The 18,207-nt window shown below is 34.5% G+C and overlaps 1 protein-coding gene across 2 annotated transcripts in view; it reads left to right on the top strand.

Annotated features, from left to right (window-relative positions):
* The window catches only part of LOC149802847 (uncharacterized), a 119,053-nt gene extending 101,230 nt beyond the window's left edge, over window positions 1-17,823 (top strand). For both annotated transcript variants that reach the window (XM_089952305.1, XM_089952303.1), the window contains one exon: window positions 13,521-17,823. In XM_089952305.1, the coding sequence (XP_089808431.1) occupies window positions 13,521-15,325 (1,805 nt within the window). In that variant the 3' untranslated portion in view covers window positions 15,326-17,823. The remainder of the gene's footprint in view (window positions 1-13,520) is intronic.
* Window positions 17,824-18,207: the final 384 nt, after the last annotated feature.

Raw genomic sequence — 18,207 nt, 5'->3', positions numbered from 1 at the left:
CACGTGCAGAACGGAACATGACTTGTGTCGAATGTCAAAACGAAGTATTCCTGAAATGCTTTTAGGAATATGAAATTATATATTAACAATTAGCTTTTTAACTTGAAAGATAACCAAATGATTTATTTCAGCCCATGAAAATTGAAAATCATTAAATGCTTCTACTTGTTTTGTATCCATTTGTTTATGCGTTTGTTTATCGATCGATCTATTTGTTTATGAAAGAATAACAAATATGGTTTAAATTTAATGTTTGACTTGAAGAAAACAAGTAGAAAAGTCAAGCATTTGGTCTCGTGCAGTTGATATGCACAACAGAATGTGATGTGTTATTATATTATATTATTATATTATTATGCACAAAATGAGACGTGCCTTCGTAATTATGCAGGAAGAACAATGTTATTAGGTGCCGATTAGAGGGGCTAGGGGCTCAAAATGGCAGATATGGAAGTACACGTTTTGTGACGTCACTTGAAAACAATGGATATGTATTTGCTCATAAGTCACATCAGACTTCAAGCAACAAAGATCGTGATCTGTCATAGCATAATGTGCTTCCAGATCAGGGTCTGTGTTGTTTGTTCTACTGATTACTCCTGCCAAACTACATCATGGACCCAGATCTGTTGATGCATTGTGCATCAGCAGATCTGGGTCTATGCGGTTTGCAGTTGAGTCTGGCTCAACTCATAAGTGAGTCTAATTGTATTGGCATTGATGCCTGTTTCTTTTCACATTTTTTATGATGCAATTTATGGTTCACAATTCATGCATTGGCATAGTTTATATTGTTGTTGAAAGATTTTGTTAAAACAATTTGAAAGTATCAACATATTTTTATAGAAACATATTCATGTGTAGGCTGGTCACTATATATATATATATTTATATAAAAACATTTTTAGGTCTGAATTCACTGTAGAAATATATTTGTATAGAAACATTTAGATGTAAACTAATGTCACTGTAGATTCATATTTGTACAGGGGCCCTGAGTGGCCGAGTGGTCTAAAGCGCTTTTCGTTACGGATCACTGCCATCTCACCTCTGTCTGCGGCGGTTCGAGTCTAAGATTCAGCCAATGTGGGCATGTGAGAAAGCTTGCCAGTAGCTTCTCGTGGGTTGGTGGTTCTTTCCGGGGTTTTCCGGGTTCTTCCTCCACCATTAATACTGGCCGCCATGTATAGCCTATCGTGCTGAAAAATGGCGTTAAACCTCACAACAACATATTTGTACAGAAACAGAAACAGTTAGGTTTAAAGTTGTTGCTATAGGTACATACATCAGTTGTATTCAGTGTGCAATGGTATTGTTCTGATTATCAATTATAATCTTTTGGTTGGGCTGACCAATAAGATAATCGATTATGAAACTCCATAATCAACTGTGCTTAAAGGGAGACTACTTTGTTTTAGTTGCATGCAAAACACAAAGGTTAGTAAAACTCCAGTGTAAATGGTAATAGGACTTCGAATCCACTGAAGTTGATCAAATTTTGTATTCCCTTCTCAACTTACAAATTAAAAGCTATACAGTATTCCATAGGGCCAACTTTCATAATTAGGAACATATCATCATGATTACGTGATTAAGCTGTTAAATTGTCAAGTTAATAAATTTAAACAAATTTTGATGATTTATTTCAGTTTAAATGTAAAATTCTTAGTTCAGTAGTATTTTTAAATGACAAACAAAAAAACCATGTTCTCCTATACTTTAAAAATGATAGGTACATCACATATAATTGAATGGTTTTAGGGAGACTGCAACAGTTTTTCAGTCTCATAAAACTGATCAGCCATAAAAGATGCTTTCATTTAACAAAGTTGTAGAACAAAATGATTCAGCACAATAGAAAAAGATGTAATATATTTATCAGGTTAAAGTATACATGTTATTAAAAGAGATTGCTCCTATACATTTATTAATATTTTGAACTCTTGAGCAAAGGTAAAACTGCATAACAGATGAAAACTAAAATCTGTACTTAGTAACTAATTTTAATTAATTACCAGCTGATTATCACATATGATATGTGGACCGATTCCCATCACTATTGTACATATGATGTACAGTGTACAATTACATGTATTAAGACAAAAATAGATAGGCTTATGGTGCACAGTGTACAATCATTAAGATAACAGTAGACAGGCTTAACAGTTAAGGTGTACAGTGTACAGTTATTAAAGACAACAGCAGACAGGCTTTTGTTAAAGTGTACAATGTACACATTAGAAGCAGGCTTATGTTATGGTGTACAGTGTACAATCATTAATGACAATAGACAGGCTTATGTTTTGGTGAATAATGTACAGTCATTAAGACAATAGTAGACAGGTTTATGTTATGGTGTACAAAGTACAGTTATCAAAGACAACGATCGACAAGGTTATGTTATGATGTGCAGTGTACAATCATTAAGGACAACAAGAGAAAGGTGTATGGAAACTTTTACACAGAACATCATTAAACCATCAAACTAGAATAATTGTATACAAAAACATTGATGCTGACTAGAATACATTTGTAAGGAAAGGAGGCATATAATTGAAGCAATAATGTTGCAACATTTGCAATGAAGAAATTATAAAAATATTATTGATACATGTACTTGAATATAATTAGCCATATGCTTCTCTTTTTCCACATTATAAACACAGCAAAAGTTATTTTTTCTTGACAACAAGATTGGCGAGTGTCAATTTTGGTCTAATTTTGGAAACATTAAACTCTGTTTTTTTATAAGGGTGAATTATATTAACCTTTTTAAATTTTTACTTTCAGCATTTATTTAACTTGCCAGGTATATTAACAAATTAGTAGTCCCAACAACTAATGCCTGGAGAGTCTCTCTAATAAATTTATTCAATCAAGAAACTCTGCTAATTAGTCCAGTAAAATATTCAGAACTTACCTTTAGTTTTATTTTATTGCTTTTTTCTGACAAGATTTAAACATTTCTTCTATTTTTTTAGAACAATACATCTCACTCAGGCCATTAGTTTTGTGAGCTTCCATGAAGAAACATTGACTGATGACACCTACTTTATTGTTCCTTTTCTTCCATTATATACAACCCTTCATAACAGAAAAGCTCTCAAACAAAACTCTTGGTAGATCTAAGTACATGCATATACTCAGTTGTTTTAATTGTGGGGCTTAGATCGTAACTGTTAAATGCTGTACTAAGATTTGTCTTGAGTTAAACTGTCAACACAAGGGACAGATGATTTAAGTTGCGATTCACTGTCAGGATTGTATACTGAACATTCAAATATTATGTAAATAATATTCACTGTAAGAGTAAAGTAAACATCTTAACTGTATTCAGTACACATGCAAAGAGAAAAAGCATGTGACAAGTGGGAAATTGTAAATAAAAAATGTATATCCAGCCCTCACCCTACACCACAAAGACACTTGAGTATCTTCACCATGGCTACATAAACATAAATTCAGAAAGTGCTTTTAAATGGCAGAAAATATCGCTATACCTAATAAAGATTTTATTTGGAAGCTTGCCAGTGGTGCAGCTCTTTTATAATCACTGTAAAAGTTATGGAGAGAAACACATAGCTGGGAAATCTATGTAGCACCTTGTCTTAACAACATGAATATCAAACAAATTGAAGACCAGTCTAAACAAGATTGACTTGGACAACTCAGCTTGTAAGGTGTTCATTTGCAACATTTCTTTAATGAATGTGATGCAGTGAATGGGATCACAGAATGGTCAGCATCGAAAATGGATTTGTCTTGCTTGGTGCTGGAACACCTCAAGGCTTAAGGTATGGACAGAACCCATTTAAACAAAAAGGGACTTTCATACATTTTGTATGCAATAAATGAACATGTTCTAAAACTCAAAAGCAAATAAATGTACCAAAGATATGACCACAGTAACTCCTTCAGCAAACTAGACAAGCTAGGGAGGTGATACAGTGTGCTTTTAACCAAGGCAATGTCTTAAGATTCATGCAAAATTTTAAATGTCATGACTATTTGGAATATGGATATAAGCAAAACACCGAAATGTTTGACCCTAGCAACAGGTGCTACAGGACTCACAGTACTAATTCAGTTCCCATCCCATAGTAAACCTATGCAAACAGCATTTTAAAAATTCAATAGCTTAAAATTTCTGAATGTTCATGATCAAGCCTATATTTATCAGTATAGATGAAACCTGGATGTCAGCTTCAGTGTAGAGGAAAGGACATGAGTCACGGTATTTTCGGGACCTGCATGCATTTGAAACATGTGCTTTCAGTTCTGCACCAAAGAGTCAGGTGCTAATTTTAGTAATGAGTGTTCCAAACTCAAGACTGTTAAAGGACTGAAATTCCATTAATAAAACAATGTCTCTATATAAAAAAATCACTTACAACTAGGATAAGTCTTATATTCTTTTTCCTACACCATAACTTACATTATTAACCAATCCTGGTCAGCCAAACCCATATATGCTCTATTTTATGTTCACCCATTTCCAGGCTGGTTCCTATCACTAGAACCCTGTGTCCTATGGTGGGTTAATGGCTATGAAGATAGTGCCCTGTTTTTGAGACATAGTTTTCCCCATTTCAAGACAAGCCTTGGAAACACTACTGGGTAATGATGTTGTTTCCTCTGGGACTTAACATAAACATTATATCTCTCAACCTAAGTGTGATGGATGGTTTGAATGTGGAAGTTTCTCAAGTGTTTGTAAAAGCATTTAACATTCCAATACATGCATGCTTCAAGAAATTTTTTATATATCAGGGTGGTACTAACCTTCTTGTTTGACCCTCCTAGTAATGTTTGCTTTAACAGCATGATGGATCTGGGAATTAAAGGAAATGTTCTACACACTGGGCATATTAATACACAAGGCATGAATAAGTTTGACCAACTATATTTATTCTTTTCACTGAAAGTCAATTATGTACATATTCTGGATTTAACAGAAATAAACTTGAATGGCAATCATGCAGATACCATCCTGTTTATTGATGGTTATGGTACACCAATCATGTGTAGGAGGTAACTTAAGGGGGTGGGAGTGTAGATGGAAGAAATGTTTTATCAGTTGAAAGGAAAAATTATCTAGAATCAGATCAGATTGAAGCTGTATGGATCCAGGTAAATCAATCAAACACAAAGCCATTCCTGCATGGGTTTTGTCTATAGGTCCTCTTTCTGAGAAGGTCGGGTAGAATGGGCATTTTGAAAATCAACTAGATAAATGTATATTTTAGGTGAATTCAGCAAGGATATAAGATAAGGATAATCGGATGAACAGAAATTGGTTGAATTTCATGAAACAGTTACTATAGCAACCAACATGAAAAACTGACACTCAGAAACTCTAATAAATCTTATTTATACTGTACAGAATATGTGTAAACATTAATTACGACCTGGATAGGTCTTATTGGCCACTCCCCTGTTTATCTGAGAAATAAAATTCCAGACTCATAAAACCATAATGTATTGGTCATTTAAGATGAAAAACAAAGTTCTGGAAGATCGCAGTAATGTATCTAGGACAGGGGTGCACAGCCTTTTTTGGCCAAGGACCAGATTGCATTTTCTAAGACTACTCAAGGGCTGCAAACACTAATTTCTTTAATATAATTACTGTTCACAGACCAAATTTCTGTGTTGTTTTAATTTGCCCTGAGGGCCAGACAGAACATGTTTGCGGGCTGGATCTGGCCCGTGGGTCAGGGGTTGTGCACCCCTGATCTAGGAGTATGGTACTCATTCTTCATGATGTAGTCGAAGCCTTTGATATGTGGACCCAACTTTGATGCTAGTGGTAGATAAACATGTACATTTCAAAACACGTAGATTAAAAAAGAACTTGACTGGTTAGCGCTAGATGGTCTGCATGCTGTGAAAACTCATGGTTATTTCAAGTCTGTTGGTCAATGAGTACGATATTAAACATTTTGAAATAAAGTAATCAGAATGATCTATGGGGCAAAGAAGAATTACTGTCAGTCAGCTTTTGCTGTAACAATTCCATGTGGAAAGTTTGTTAACAAATTAGATGCAGGTGAACATTTCACAAGGTCATCCAAACCCCAGCAGCTTCCCCAGGAAAGCCAGATAACTGATGAGGAGGTTAAAATAAGAAATACATTTAATGAATTTTTGACAGTTTAGCTTCCAAAATTAAGAAAACATTTAACAACTCCAATTACATTGAACTAATAAATTTCTGATCATTAAACATTCTTGCCAACCCACAATTTTTGTAGCTCTACAGCATCACATAAACAAAAGTTCCAAGTTTTTGCAAACTGCATAATGAGACAGTGAAAGCAACAGGTCTAGATAATATTGAAACTGGTCTTCTGACAGTTGCGTCAAATATAATATCTGATAACACGGCTTACAGTGCATATGTAGTCAATCCACAGACACAGAAATTGGCCAAAGTTACTCCCATTCATAACTCTACAAAGAAAATGTCAGTAACTACAGACCCATATTCTTACCAACTCTGTTCAAACTACTTTAAAAACATGTTCATGACCATCAAATGATGTACCTATTGATCTTTAACTTAATTCACCAAAACCAATCAGAGTTCACAGAAAACCACTCCTGTAAGACAGCCTGGTATCTATGATAACTGGAATGATTACTGCCATGGGTCAAGTGAAATTAGCTTGATTCATACTAGATCTATGCAAGATACATCATAGAAAAGTTTTTCACCTTGTTGAATATGATATTCTTATTCATACATTTTACATTTATCATGATGAAAATTACATAATTGATTGGCTTACATAATATGTAGGATAGAGATAACAGTGGGTCAGATAAATAAAAAAAATTCTACAGAAGAATCAGTTAGGCATGGAGTATCACAGGGATCAATCTTGGGGCCACTCCTCTTATTTGCTTTCATACATGATATACCACTGAAAATAGGCAATTGTATTCATCTACAGACCTATATATTAGATTTCAATAGAGGTCTATTTTCAGATTACCTTACTTCAGTTAGATTCCTGGAGTAAGGAAACTGGCATGAAAGCAAACATTGTATTAATGATTGCTACCCAGCAAAAGAGGGAAAGTGGGGAAAAATTCAGTTTAAGTCCAAAGTTTAATGAAATTAGTGTACTAAATGGTTACCCACAACAAAATCTTTTAGGTGATAACTGACAAAAGTTTGCAATGGAATAAACATATTCAGGTCATGTCATAAGGTCAGTTCATGTCTCAGGTTATTTAGAAAGTAAAGCCATTATCTGTCAACTAAATATAGGTTAATATGTTACAAATGCTATATGCAGCCATACCTAGACTACTGTAATGCTATCTTAGGAAACACTGCTGATGTGAATATTTGCATATTATTTGCTAGAAAAAATAGTTGCAGACTCATCCTAATATAAACATTCCAAATGTAGTGTGTGATATTAAAATGTTGACATTAAGTGAATGAATACTTGGCCTGATTATATCCCAAGGAACTATTTCCTTCATGAAAACAAGACAACCCAATTTAAGATGAGTTTCAGCTAACAACTAACAAGAAAAGTTTTTATTTGGGGCTGCTAATTTGGAACAGAATCTCTAAGATAGGAGAAAGTGTAAATATAAATGCATTTAATTATGATGTAATTCAGGTATCACATATGCTTGCTTATAAGATGGGTTCTACTGCAGAATGCACAGACCCAGATCTGCCATCACATAATGCTCCTGAAGATCTGGATCTGTGCAGTTTGTTAGGAATAATCAGTAGAACAAAAAAACATTCACCGTGATCTCCAGGTGCATTATGCAGTGGCAGATCAGGATCATTGTTTGCAGTTTAAATTAACTTATAAATGAGTATATATGATATATGGCGCCGATCACAATGATTTTCTATTGGCCCCAGGCCACAATTATTTTCTGTCTTTGTAATTCATTATTGTTCATTCCTTACTATAACTGATAGACTTTTGTAACTTCCTGTGCATACTAATTCACGTTATTACATGAACATTCAGAATGCTTCATCATGGGTTGACTGGCTTCATTTTTTCCATTAAGACACACACAAAAAACAGATTGGCTCAAGGGAAGCAACAAAAATGTTTTTTGCCAAGCAATTAAGTGACATTTTACATATCAGTGTCTTCATTGCAGACCAGGCAGTTTTAAGACAGTTCTGTAAACTTTGAACTGCTATTGTGAGCGTAGCTTGTGACATTTCAAAACAAGTCAGCTGTGAAACACACTGTTTAACTATTTTCTTGACTTTTGTCAACTGCGAGGGGAACTAATTGTGTGGTGAGGCCATGTACATAATGTACCTAATTGGAGCATGTTCTTATAAAAAGTTTTGTTTATTATGTCCATTTATAAATGTAACTTGTTAATTTTTTGTTGTTTTTTTTTTTTTAAATAGAAAGAATTGGGTTTTATGTGCCTTTCTTTATTTTATGTACAGCCATGTACTGTATTATATGTAATTATGCATTTACGTGTAATAGAGGGCCACAGTGAGGATTCCATGCAACTTTCACCATTTTTAAATATAATTAGTAGTCATAGTAATAGTAGTAGTAGTTGCACACTATGACACTGCAACAGTGGCCAACCAAGAAGATTTTGTTCCCTCTTCTCCTTGCTGTTTTTTTTTTGTGTGTGTGTGCTCATATTCTCTTTTTTGTATTGCATCCATATTTACTAGAGCTTTCAACCTATTACACCTCAACTGTTTTAATCGGCTTTCTATAGTTTTTACATTGCACTTTGCAGGGGCATGGAAAAAGGTGGCTTATTTGCTGTGACATTAAGTTGACAGACATTTGTGTGGGTCAGGTGGCTGTAAATTGTTAGATTTATAATGACATAGGGTTGCTAACTGCCCTGAAATGACCCATCTTGTAAAGATTTTGAAAAGTGTAGACTGTTGTTTTTCCTTTTTGATGATAGCTTTCTGAAATAAAATTTGGATACAAGTTTGGGATAGGCTTGTCATTAAGAACATGATAATCATAGGAAACTTGATGGTACATCTTTGAGTAAAAATATATTAAAATTAATTGACAAATCAGATATACATTCAAAAAACTTTTGATGTTCTTGTGAAACAAAAGTGCACTTGATCAAGGTGTGCTTTTCATTTTTGTATCTCACTTTTTAAACCAAAAAAGCTATTAGGAATCTTTGAAACAAGGATGCTTTTTTGTGTAAATTAAACCAAAATATTCACCAATTTCCATTCCCAAAATATCTTAAGTGTTTATAAACAGAAATACCTTACAGTGATCAAAATTATATATATATATATATATATATATATATATATATATATATATATATATATATATATATATATATATATATATATATATATTGTATTTTCATCTATCCCTGTATTAAAATCAGCAGTTGAGCAAAGCAGTGTACATTTAAATGAATTGAAGATGATTATTATATTAAGGTATACTGTATATAACAACTATTAACTTTTCCTGACTGTTGGAAACAACCCAGGCTGTGCAGGTTTATACTGTCACAGTCAATTACTCTTCAATTTAGACCTGATGAACTGCAGATACCCCTATAGCTACAGGAGACCTATAAAGCTGATAAATGGAGTGGATCAAGTGTAATTGAGTAGTATTTCAACAGAGTGCAATCCAGTGTAATTAAATAATCAAGGATTCACAGCATAACAGATACAATGGAACCTGTCTTGAAAGACCACCCTTTCTGCCAGAAAATCATGGTCATTAAAGACATGGATACTTGTGACAGATCATTCATTTCACAGTCAGTAAATTCTTACATTGAGCATCAGGTGTTTAAAAGACAGGTCATAGTAATAGTCTTTCATAACGGGTTTTATTGAAATACATATGTTGTTGTGAAACTTTTTTTAAAGTAAATTTCAGAAAAGTTTATGATTATCACCTCCCACTTGTGACAATATTCCAAAGCAGTGCACCATTGAAGATGTACCATATATACTCACTTATAAGTCGAGTCCAACTGCAAACTGCACATACCCAGATCTGCTGTTGCATAATGCACTAGCAGATCTGGATCTATGCACTTTGTTAGCATTAATCAGTAAAATGAATAACATAGATCCTGATCTACTGGCATTATTCTACGACAGAACAGGATGATTGTTTTTTTCCAGTTGACTTATAAGCGAGTAAAGACAGTACTATACATGTACATGAATGATTAGAACAATACAAGTTTTGGCCCTGCCCCTAAAATTGGGATTTTTTTTGAAAAATCATGAAAGGGGTACTTTTTGCCTTTCTAACCTACTATCCTTCATCGGGGGCCCCGAGTGGCCGAGTGGTCTAAAGCGCTCTCCGTTACGGATCACTGCCATCTCACCTCTGTCTGCGGCGGTTCGAGTCTAGGATTCAGCCAATGTGGGTATGTGAGAAAGCTTGCCAGTAGCTTCTCGTGGGTCGGTGGTTCTTTCCGGGGTTTTCCCGGGTTCTTCCTCCACCATTAATACTGGCCGCCATGTATAGCCTATCGTGTGCTGAAAAATGGCGTTAAGCCCCAAAACAACAACAAAACAACTATCCTTCATCAATGTAATATTTTTTTAACACATAGGCTTCTGGTGTTTCTAACCACCTGTCCTTCATTACTGTGCTATTTTTTTAACACAAAGGCTTGTAGTAATTCTAACATATTTTTCATTGTGTTGTAATTTTTTGTTTAAAATATTTTTACATGTCCCTTCTAGTTGATAAAAACAATTATCTGTTAAGGGGCTTATGCAATGTGTACGCCATAAGTAGTTACAAAATTTGTTTTATAGAGAAGTTGCCTTTATTCTATAATAATCATATCAGTTGTTGTTGCTCTTTGATATTTGATATTTAAAAAAGAACAACAGCTTTTTCAGAACCAGTCCTCAGTAGAGCTGGCAACAAATGTACCATGTGTACTTGCTTATAAGTCTGTTCCAATTGCACAGACCTAGATCTAGATAAATTTCAAGTTGGTGTATCATTAGAAATCATCTTCATCAAACTGACACTTCAAAAAAATTCTGCCTCACAAGGGAATGCATGATTAGAATGGAAACTTGGGATTGTTGATTTTGTAGTCAAATGAACTTTATGAGTGGATAAGTGAACTTAAATTGCAATGATGTGCCTACAGAGTGTACCAAATCATCCTATACTGTACACCAGGATCCTTTTGAATGTCACCAAATCATCCTATGCTGTACACCAGGATCCTTTTGAATGTCACCAAATCATCCTATACTGTACACCAGGATCCTTTTGAATGTCACCAAATCATCCTATACTGTACACTAGGACTATTTTGAATGTCACCAAATCATCCTATGCTGTACACTAGGATCCTTTTGAATGTCACCAAATCATCCTATGCTGTACACCAAGAACCTTTTGAATGTCACCAAATCATCCTATACTGTACACCAGGAACATTTTTGAATGTCACCAAATCATCCTATACTGTACACCAGGATCCTTTTGAATGTCACCACAGATGTTTGGCTTCATGTAGTCGTAACAATATTTAATGTTGCAGTTTTTCCAATGATTTGTTAATCTAACATAATATCAAACAGTACAGGAAAGACGAGAACAGAGTCACGAATCGCCATCTTATCTTCTGTATGGTATGATAAAACATAAAATTGTCATTTCCTTTTGGTGGTAGATCAGAATAGCTTATGGGATGGTCTGCTATCCGGTAGTCATATTAACATCAGGTTTTCACTAAATGTCTTTGTACGAGGTATATATACAGGAAAATTGTGCCAATCTGACATGCACTAGGACTTTCATGGTGGCCAGATTGAAAAGCACTGAATAGAAATTCGTATGGACATGGTGTTTTAACAAGGAGACTTCTTACTTTGCCTGAAGCCTCTTCAACAAATATGTCCTTCATTGTATTCATCTTGTTATTGCTTTTCCTCCAATACAGAAAATATCAACATGGGATTTTCTTCAGAAGACTTTAATATTGCCTCAAAAATGGTGTTGCTCAGACATTTAACATGACTGCCATCATGGTTTTCTCAAAAATTGTGTTATTTTTTTCATTAAATGATTTCTTTTAATGTTTACTTGGACATAAATGAAATTGAAAAGGTGCTAATTTGATATCCAATATGGCCACCATGGCAGCCGTCTTGAATTTTTTTGTGTTTTTACACATGAAGACTTGTTGATGTCAAGTTTGCCCCAGATTAAAATGATGTGATGTTAAGATGGTCCTAAATGAAAATGGTGCTATCTGACATCTAATATGACCACCGTTGCTGCTATTTTGCAAATCTTATTGCTGCTTTTAAATAGAAGGCCATATTGATATGAGATTTTCACTTGATGACTTGATATGATGTCAGGATGGTCCCCAAAGTAAATGGTGCCAATTTGACATCCAGTATAGCCACCACAGTGTTTATCTTGACAGTTTTGTTATTGGTACCACTCTCTGGTGGATGGTCATACTGAATTGGATTTTCATGAGAAGACTTGTGATGTTAGGTTGTTTCAAAATGAAACAGGTGCCAATCTGACATCCAGTTTAGCCACATAGGTGTATAGTCATGTTGACATTGGGATTTCACAAGAAGAATTGTGATGTCAATTTGGTCCTGAATGAAAATGGTGTTGATCTGAGAGCCAATATATGTCCACCATGGTAGCCATCCTGAAAATCTTGTTATTGCCATCCTAAAAAAATTGGGGCTTCCACCATAAGATTTCTTACAGTGTCTAGTTGGGTCTAAATGAAAATGACAGACAATATGGCCACAATAATGGCAAGTTTGACAATCTTGTTATTGCTACTCCTCATCAGTTATTATAGTTCTAAATTTAGTGTAAAACGGTTATATTAATACCATTTAAATATCTACTTGAAACACCAATTATCTAACTTTTTTCGATAATCTATTTAGTACATGTATCTGTTTATTAATTGATTATTAAAATAATCATAACAGCCACAGCCAAATGTATTTGTTGGTAACTGTGTACATGTTCATCAGTCGGCAAAATATAAATCAGCACTCAAAATTACTGCATCCCTGTGGTCCTTAGTATTATTGTCTGGTACAGTGATTCTCCAGTCATGGTGGATTCTGTGAGTACCAGGTGGTGTCCTCTACATTGAAGACCACCCAAAGCAGACAGTAGTTTTATATTTTGCTGTCTTTTACCGGGTATATTGCTTTGTTGTCTTTTTAGACAATTAAGGAGTATTTCTTTTACAAATAATTTAATGTAATGGGTTTTCTATCTTCAGTTGGCAGCTACCACAGTATGTGGATTTTCTTTCTCAGGAAATTTGATCGATTCTGTTTTTTTTCCTTCAGTATATAAAGGTTTAAGTACGAATGTTTCTTTTGTAGGTCATTTTGTATGTCTTTTACAATTAGAAAACCTTTAGTCTATTCCTTTCATCGGACACTCTTTAACTCATGTCCTTCTATCATGGCATTCTTTCATTTCAATTAATATATGTAATATAATTTTTCTTTGCAGAAGAGAAGGTGTCTCTTTGGGCAAAACTGTTCGGTTGGGGAAAGAAGAAAGCACAACCCAAGAAGGAAGTAGAGTATGCCACATTCTCAGCACAGTTTCCTCCTCCTGAGTGGACATGGTACCAGCAGCAGCTGGAGAAACAGTGGCGCACTGAGCAGTGGGTCCACCAGCAGATTACCACCCCTAAAATCAGGCACCAGGTAGCACCCTCATCAGCTGGGGGAGCCACTGAACCCATTCAGCAACACAAGGATAACCAAGTCACAGGCTTCAGAGAGCGTGCTTTAAGTCTTCCAGGACGTAATACAGGAGGAAATGGTGCTCCCAGCTCTAGACAGAGCAAGATTAAATCTCAACACACTGGCAGCAAAGACAACCCATCTTCATCAGAATGTCACATCATGCACAATAGGCATGCTGCAAATTTCAGCTTGGCAAGTGTCGATGTCCCTTTATCAAAACCAGCTGATTCTAGACCAGATTTAGAGAAGACACAGCCCTATAATCTTCAGGACTCTGTTCAGCATCACTACATGTCTTCCCCACTTTTCAGCTCCACCCCTAGAGTTCCAAGTTTATTGCCTGAAAAAAATAGGCATTTTGACTTGACAACTGACCAGTTTAATCCACAACCCACCTCACTTCCAAGGGACTTGCATTCAAACCGTAGAAGATCACATCGGGCTAAGAAGAAATCGTACCAAGATCGTTTCTCAAGCTACTTGCCTCAGCTTGAAACCAGTCATCCTAATGCACAGGACTCAGATATCTGCTATGAGTATAGGGGAAAGCTTCCCAAGAAAAACTCCACTTGTGGTATGTCGCGGGATAGTGGGGTTAATTGTGTTGGCTTGGATGCACTGCAAGGTCATCATACCTCTGAACGAAGGCATCCTCATCATGTATCAAATCAAAGGTCTAAGATTGTTTCACACAGTCATCTTGTGTCCCATAATGGGACAAAATCAGGAGACCCTTTTGCTGATAATGCTGACACTCATATTTACACAAATATTCACATGCCATGGCAACAGCCATTACCAGTAGGTCAAGTTCAGGGTCGAAGAAGATGTAACCATGACAACCCATCATCTGCAGATATAAGAAGAGCTCGTGTTAAAAATGTTGACCAGGCTCATAAGCCATCAGTTCACTTTACAGTGGAAAGAGAAAGAGTGCCAGTTTATAGTGTAAAGGTCATGTCATGTGACCAAGAAAGTGAAAAAGAGGCTACAGGGTCACTTTTTTGTCAAGGAAGAGGAACATCAGTTGTGGACAGTACATTAGATAGTAGTGAACTAAGTTTTGGGACAGTTATTAACACAAAGGCAATGATACATAGACCAGTTGAGAGATTAATTAGGCAGACAAAAGACCTAACACTGGCTGATAGTGGATTCAGCTCTCCACGTAATTCAGAAAATTCCAAGGAAGACAGGAATATTCCAGGAACTGAAGTGTCTCCAACCTCTGGTAATTTTGTGTGCAATCATATCAGGGAGGAACAAGTGTTGAATAAGTCCCCAAACAAACAAGAGGATTGTTCTGATTTAGATTCATCTGTGTCAGGAAGAATAACTCCTGGTGCTCTGTACGAAAACGTCAAAATTGACAATTCAAAGGTCTTGAACACCATGAAGTATTTACATAAGGATATGAATGTCTCATCTCAAAACTTAAGCGACCACAATTTTCCTCATGAGGAGGGGTTTCATAATGGCATGCAAGATTTACATGATCTCAAAGAACCAATCATGAAAAAGTTCAATCTTAAAGGTGATTTTCATGTTGTGGGGGTTGTGTGATGAAATGTATTGTAATTTTCTGTGCATATTCTTTTATTTTTTAATTGGGACCTAAAAGTGAAAGTTTTGTAATGCATTCTTATTTATCTTTTAAATGGATGAAAAGATGAACTTTTATAAATTAGTAAATTAACTTTTTCCAGTGTTCTGGAAAATTGGAAATTTTGGTTGCAAGACCAAGTTTGTACAATACATGAGAACCAAATTACAAAATTGTTTTAGTTTGAATGCTTCTTAAGGTTAAAGCATTGTTATATATACTATGGAAGATAATGTCATCGTGAAGAAATCTTGAAATGATTTCTATGATTATTCAGCACTATATATACTCACTTACAATTATTATAGTCAAACTGCAAACAGCAAAGATCCTGATCTGTTCTAGCATAATTCACTTGCAGATCAGGATCTGTGTTCTTTGTTCTACAGATTACTTCTAATGAACTGCACAGATTAAGGTGCATTATGTGATGGCAGATCTGGGTCTGTGCAGTTTGCAGTTTGGCTCCACTTATACATGAATACATATGGTAATTACAATATATCACGTGAAAGTGATTTGATAATACATTATACTCCACTTAAGTTTATTTTTTGTTTTAATCATGAAAATCTATTTTCTTTAAAATTGGATATCAATTAGAAAAAAAGAATTACCATCAGTCAGTTAATTTTTTTCAGCTTGGTGAAAGCTGTGAGAAAATAAATTTGTTTTTTTTTTCTTCACTTTTCATCCTCATTGGTTATTAATCTTGAAAAACCAATGTAAGAAGCATGTGAATGCTTTTGTCTTGTGATCGTAAATAATTTACAAACCCTATTTATTTCTCTTTATATCAGAGTATGTTATCCATGTTTTTAAATGTGAAAGAAATATACTTGTGTCTATAGTGAATGGCAGTGACTTGTCATGTGATATAGTGCTTTCCTAACTTTATAAACAATACTAGGATAAATATTTGTGATGATGATATTTTGTTACGCAACAAATCAAAAAATTACTATATGATCAAAAGGCAAGAAGGCACAGCTGTATAGTTTGCAGTAGGTAGTTGTCATGCTATAGTGTACCAAGAATGTATTTGATCGTTTTGACCATTTTTCAGATAATGACTGTTTGTAGGGTTTTACTATATGATCCATAAATATAATATTTTCATAAAAACAGCATTATTGATTAAAGGAGGTTTTATCTTGCTGTGCACAAGTCTGTTTTTTGATATTTTTGGTGACTACAGTGTTTAAGTTCAATCAGTATAATGATTGCCATTTTAAAGACAAAATTACGAAAATTATTGTTTTAATTTTGAAAAGCTTTACATAAAAACCCACACAATTTTGGAAATTCAATCATTCTGAAAAATTAATATGAAGTTACAGCAACCTGTACATTTAGAAATATGGAGTTGAGGAATCGATTGCAAAAATGACTTATTTATGCATTTAACTAATTCAGCAGTCTGATATCATAATAACTCATTATTGCCCACTGGTACTTTACATTTTTAATTCACAATTATTGCTATATGTGCATATTTTTGGGACAAAGTGCAAAGTTTGAAGGATAATGTAAGCTTCTTAACAGAATTTCAGAGCTAGATGTACATACAAGAACCTTTTAGATTTACCTTTACGTGTCTCATTTGTTTAGTTTAAATATGATGCCTTATACTGTATCAAATGAGTGTATTTTAACCTAATTTACTAATAATAATGTTATCAGGCATTTATACCTGGGTGAAAGTCTAGAATGCTCATCACACACAGTTTAAGAAAGAAAAAATGCCTCTATATACAGACTAAAACCAAATGGAACCTAGTAATGTTTGGAAGACTGCTTCATTGGGCAATTTTGATATCGTTTATATGCATAATGATATAACAAATTAAAAAATTTGAACCATGAAAAATGTCATAATATAATTTTTTTAAATGCAGAATTGGGAAAATAAAGAACATGAACTTTTAAAATACAAAATTCATAAAAATGTTACAATGTAGTGATTTCCCCCTTGTATGTTATTTTTAAAAAATATTCATGCATGCACACTGACATCTTGCAAGTCAAAGTCATACCCAACAATAAAAAATCGTCTGGTCATATGTGGTCAAATACAATGCTGCTTTGAAAGGCTGCTCAAGACAAAAATGTCATAGTTGTTGCTTTAAATGATCAAAACATTTTATGTAACCTAGCTAATGAGATGTTGGTCTGGTCAGTCTCTGTTGATTAAAGAAAAGCTTATTCTAGAAGTGTCAGCATTTAGTGCCATGCACACACAGAGACATGTACTGACTGTTGTTTTCATGTTGTCAGACAAGTACTGTGAACTGCAAAGCTTATGTGCAGTTCTTTTGTGTGAATCCATAACAAGACAATTTTGCCATTTATTAGAACAGCAACATGTCCTTTGCAAATTTTTTCAACACTGCCTAAACCAATATAATGAGCCATGTTGTTCATTTTTGCATGATATAGTAAATTTGATAAAAATGCATTATGTCTCTGTTTTTTCTTCTTATGTTTTCAGTGCTTCACAGCTGAAATTTGTCACAATACATCCTGTAGCCAAGAATTTCTTCTAAATGTTTATGCTATTTTGGTTTGGAGTTACACAGATGGGATATATTTATGCTCTTTTGGTCTGCAGTTACACAAATGGGACATTTTACACTGTTTTGGTCTGGAATTACACTGATGGGATATTTTTATGCTGTTTTGGTCTGGAGTTACCGATGGGATACCGAAACATTGAAATACACACCAACTTTAATGATTAAGTTGAAAATTAGGGAGAGTCAAAAGGCATGGGAAGATTTTAATAGGTCAAGAAGTTGAATATTAACCTAATGCTATCAAGCCATTGTCTGGCCCAGATTCA

This window comes from Sinohyriopsis cumingii, chromosome 3, assembly GCF_028554795.1.
Source record: "Sinohyriopsis cumingii isolate HCF-2022 chromosome 3, ASM2855479v2, whole genome shotgun sequence".
Lineage (NCBI taxonomy): Eukaryota > Metazoa > Mollusca > Bivalvia > Unionida > Unionidae > Sinohyriopsis > Sinohyriopsis cumingii.
This window is presented reverse-complemented; position numbering and strand designations above follow the sequence as displayed.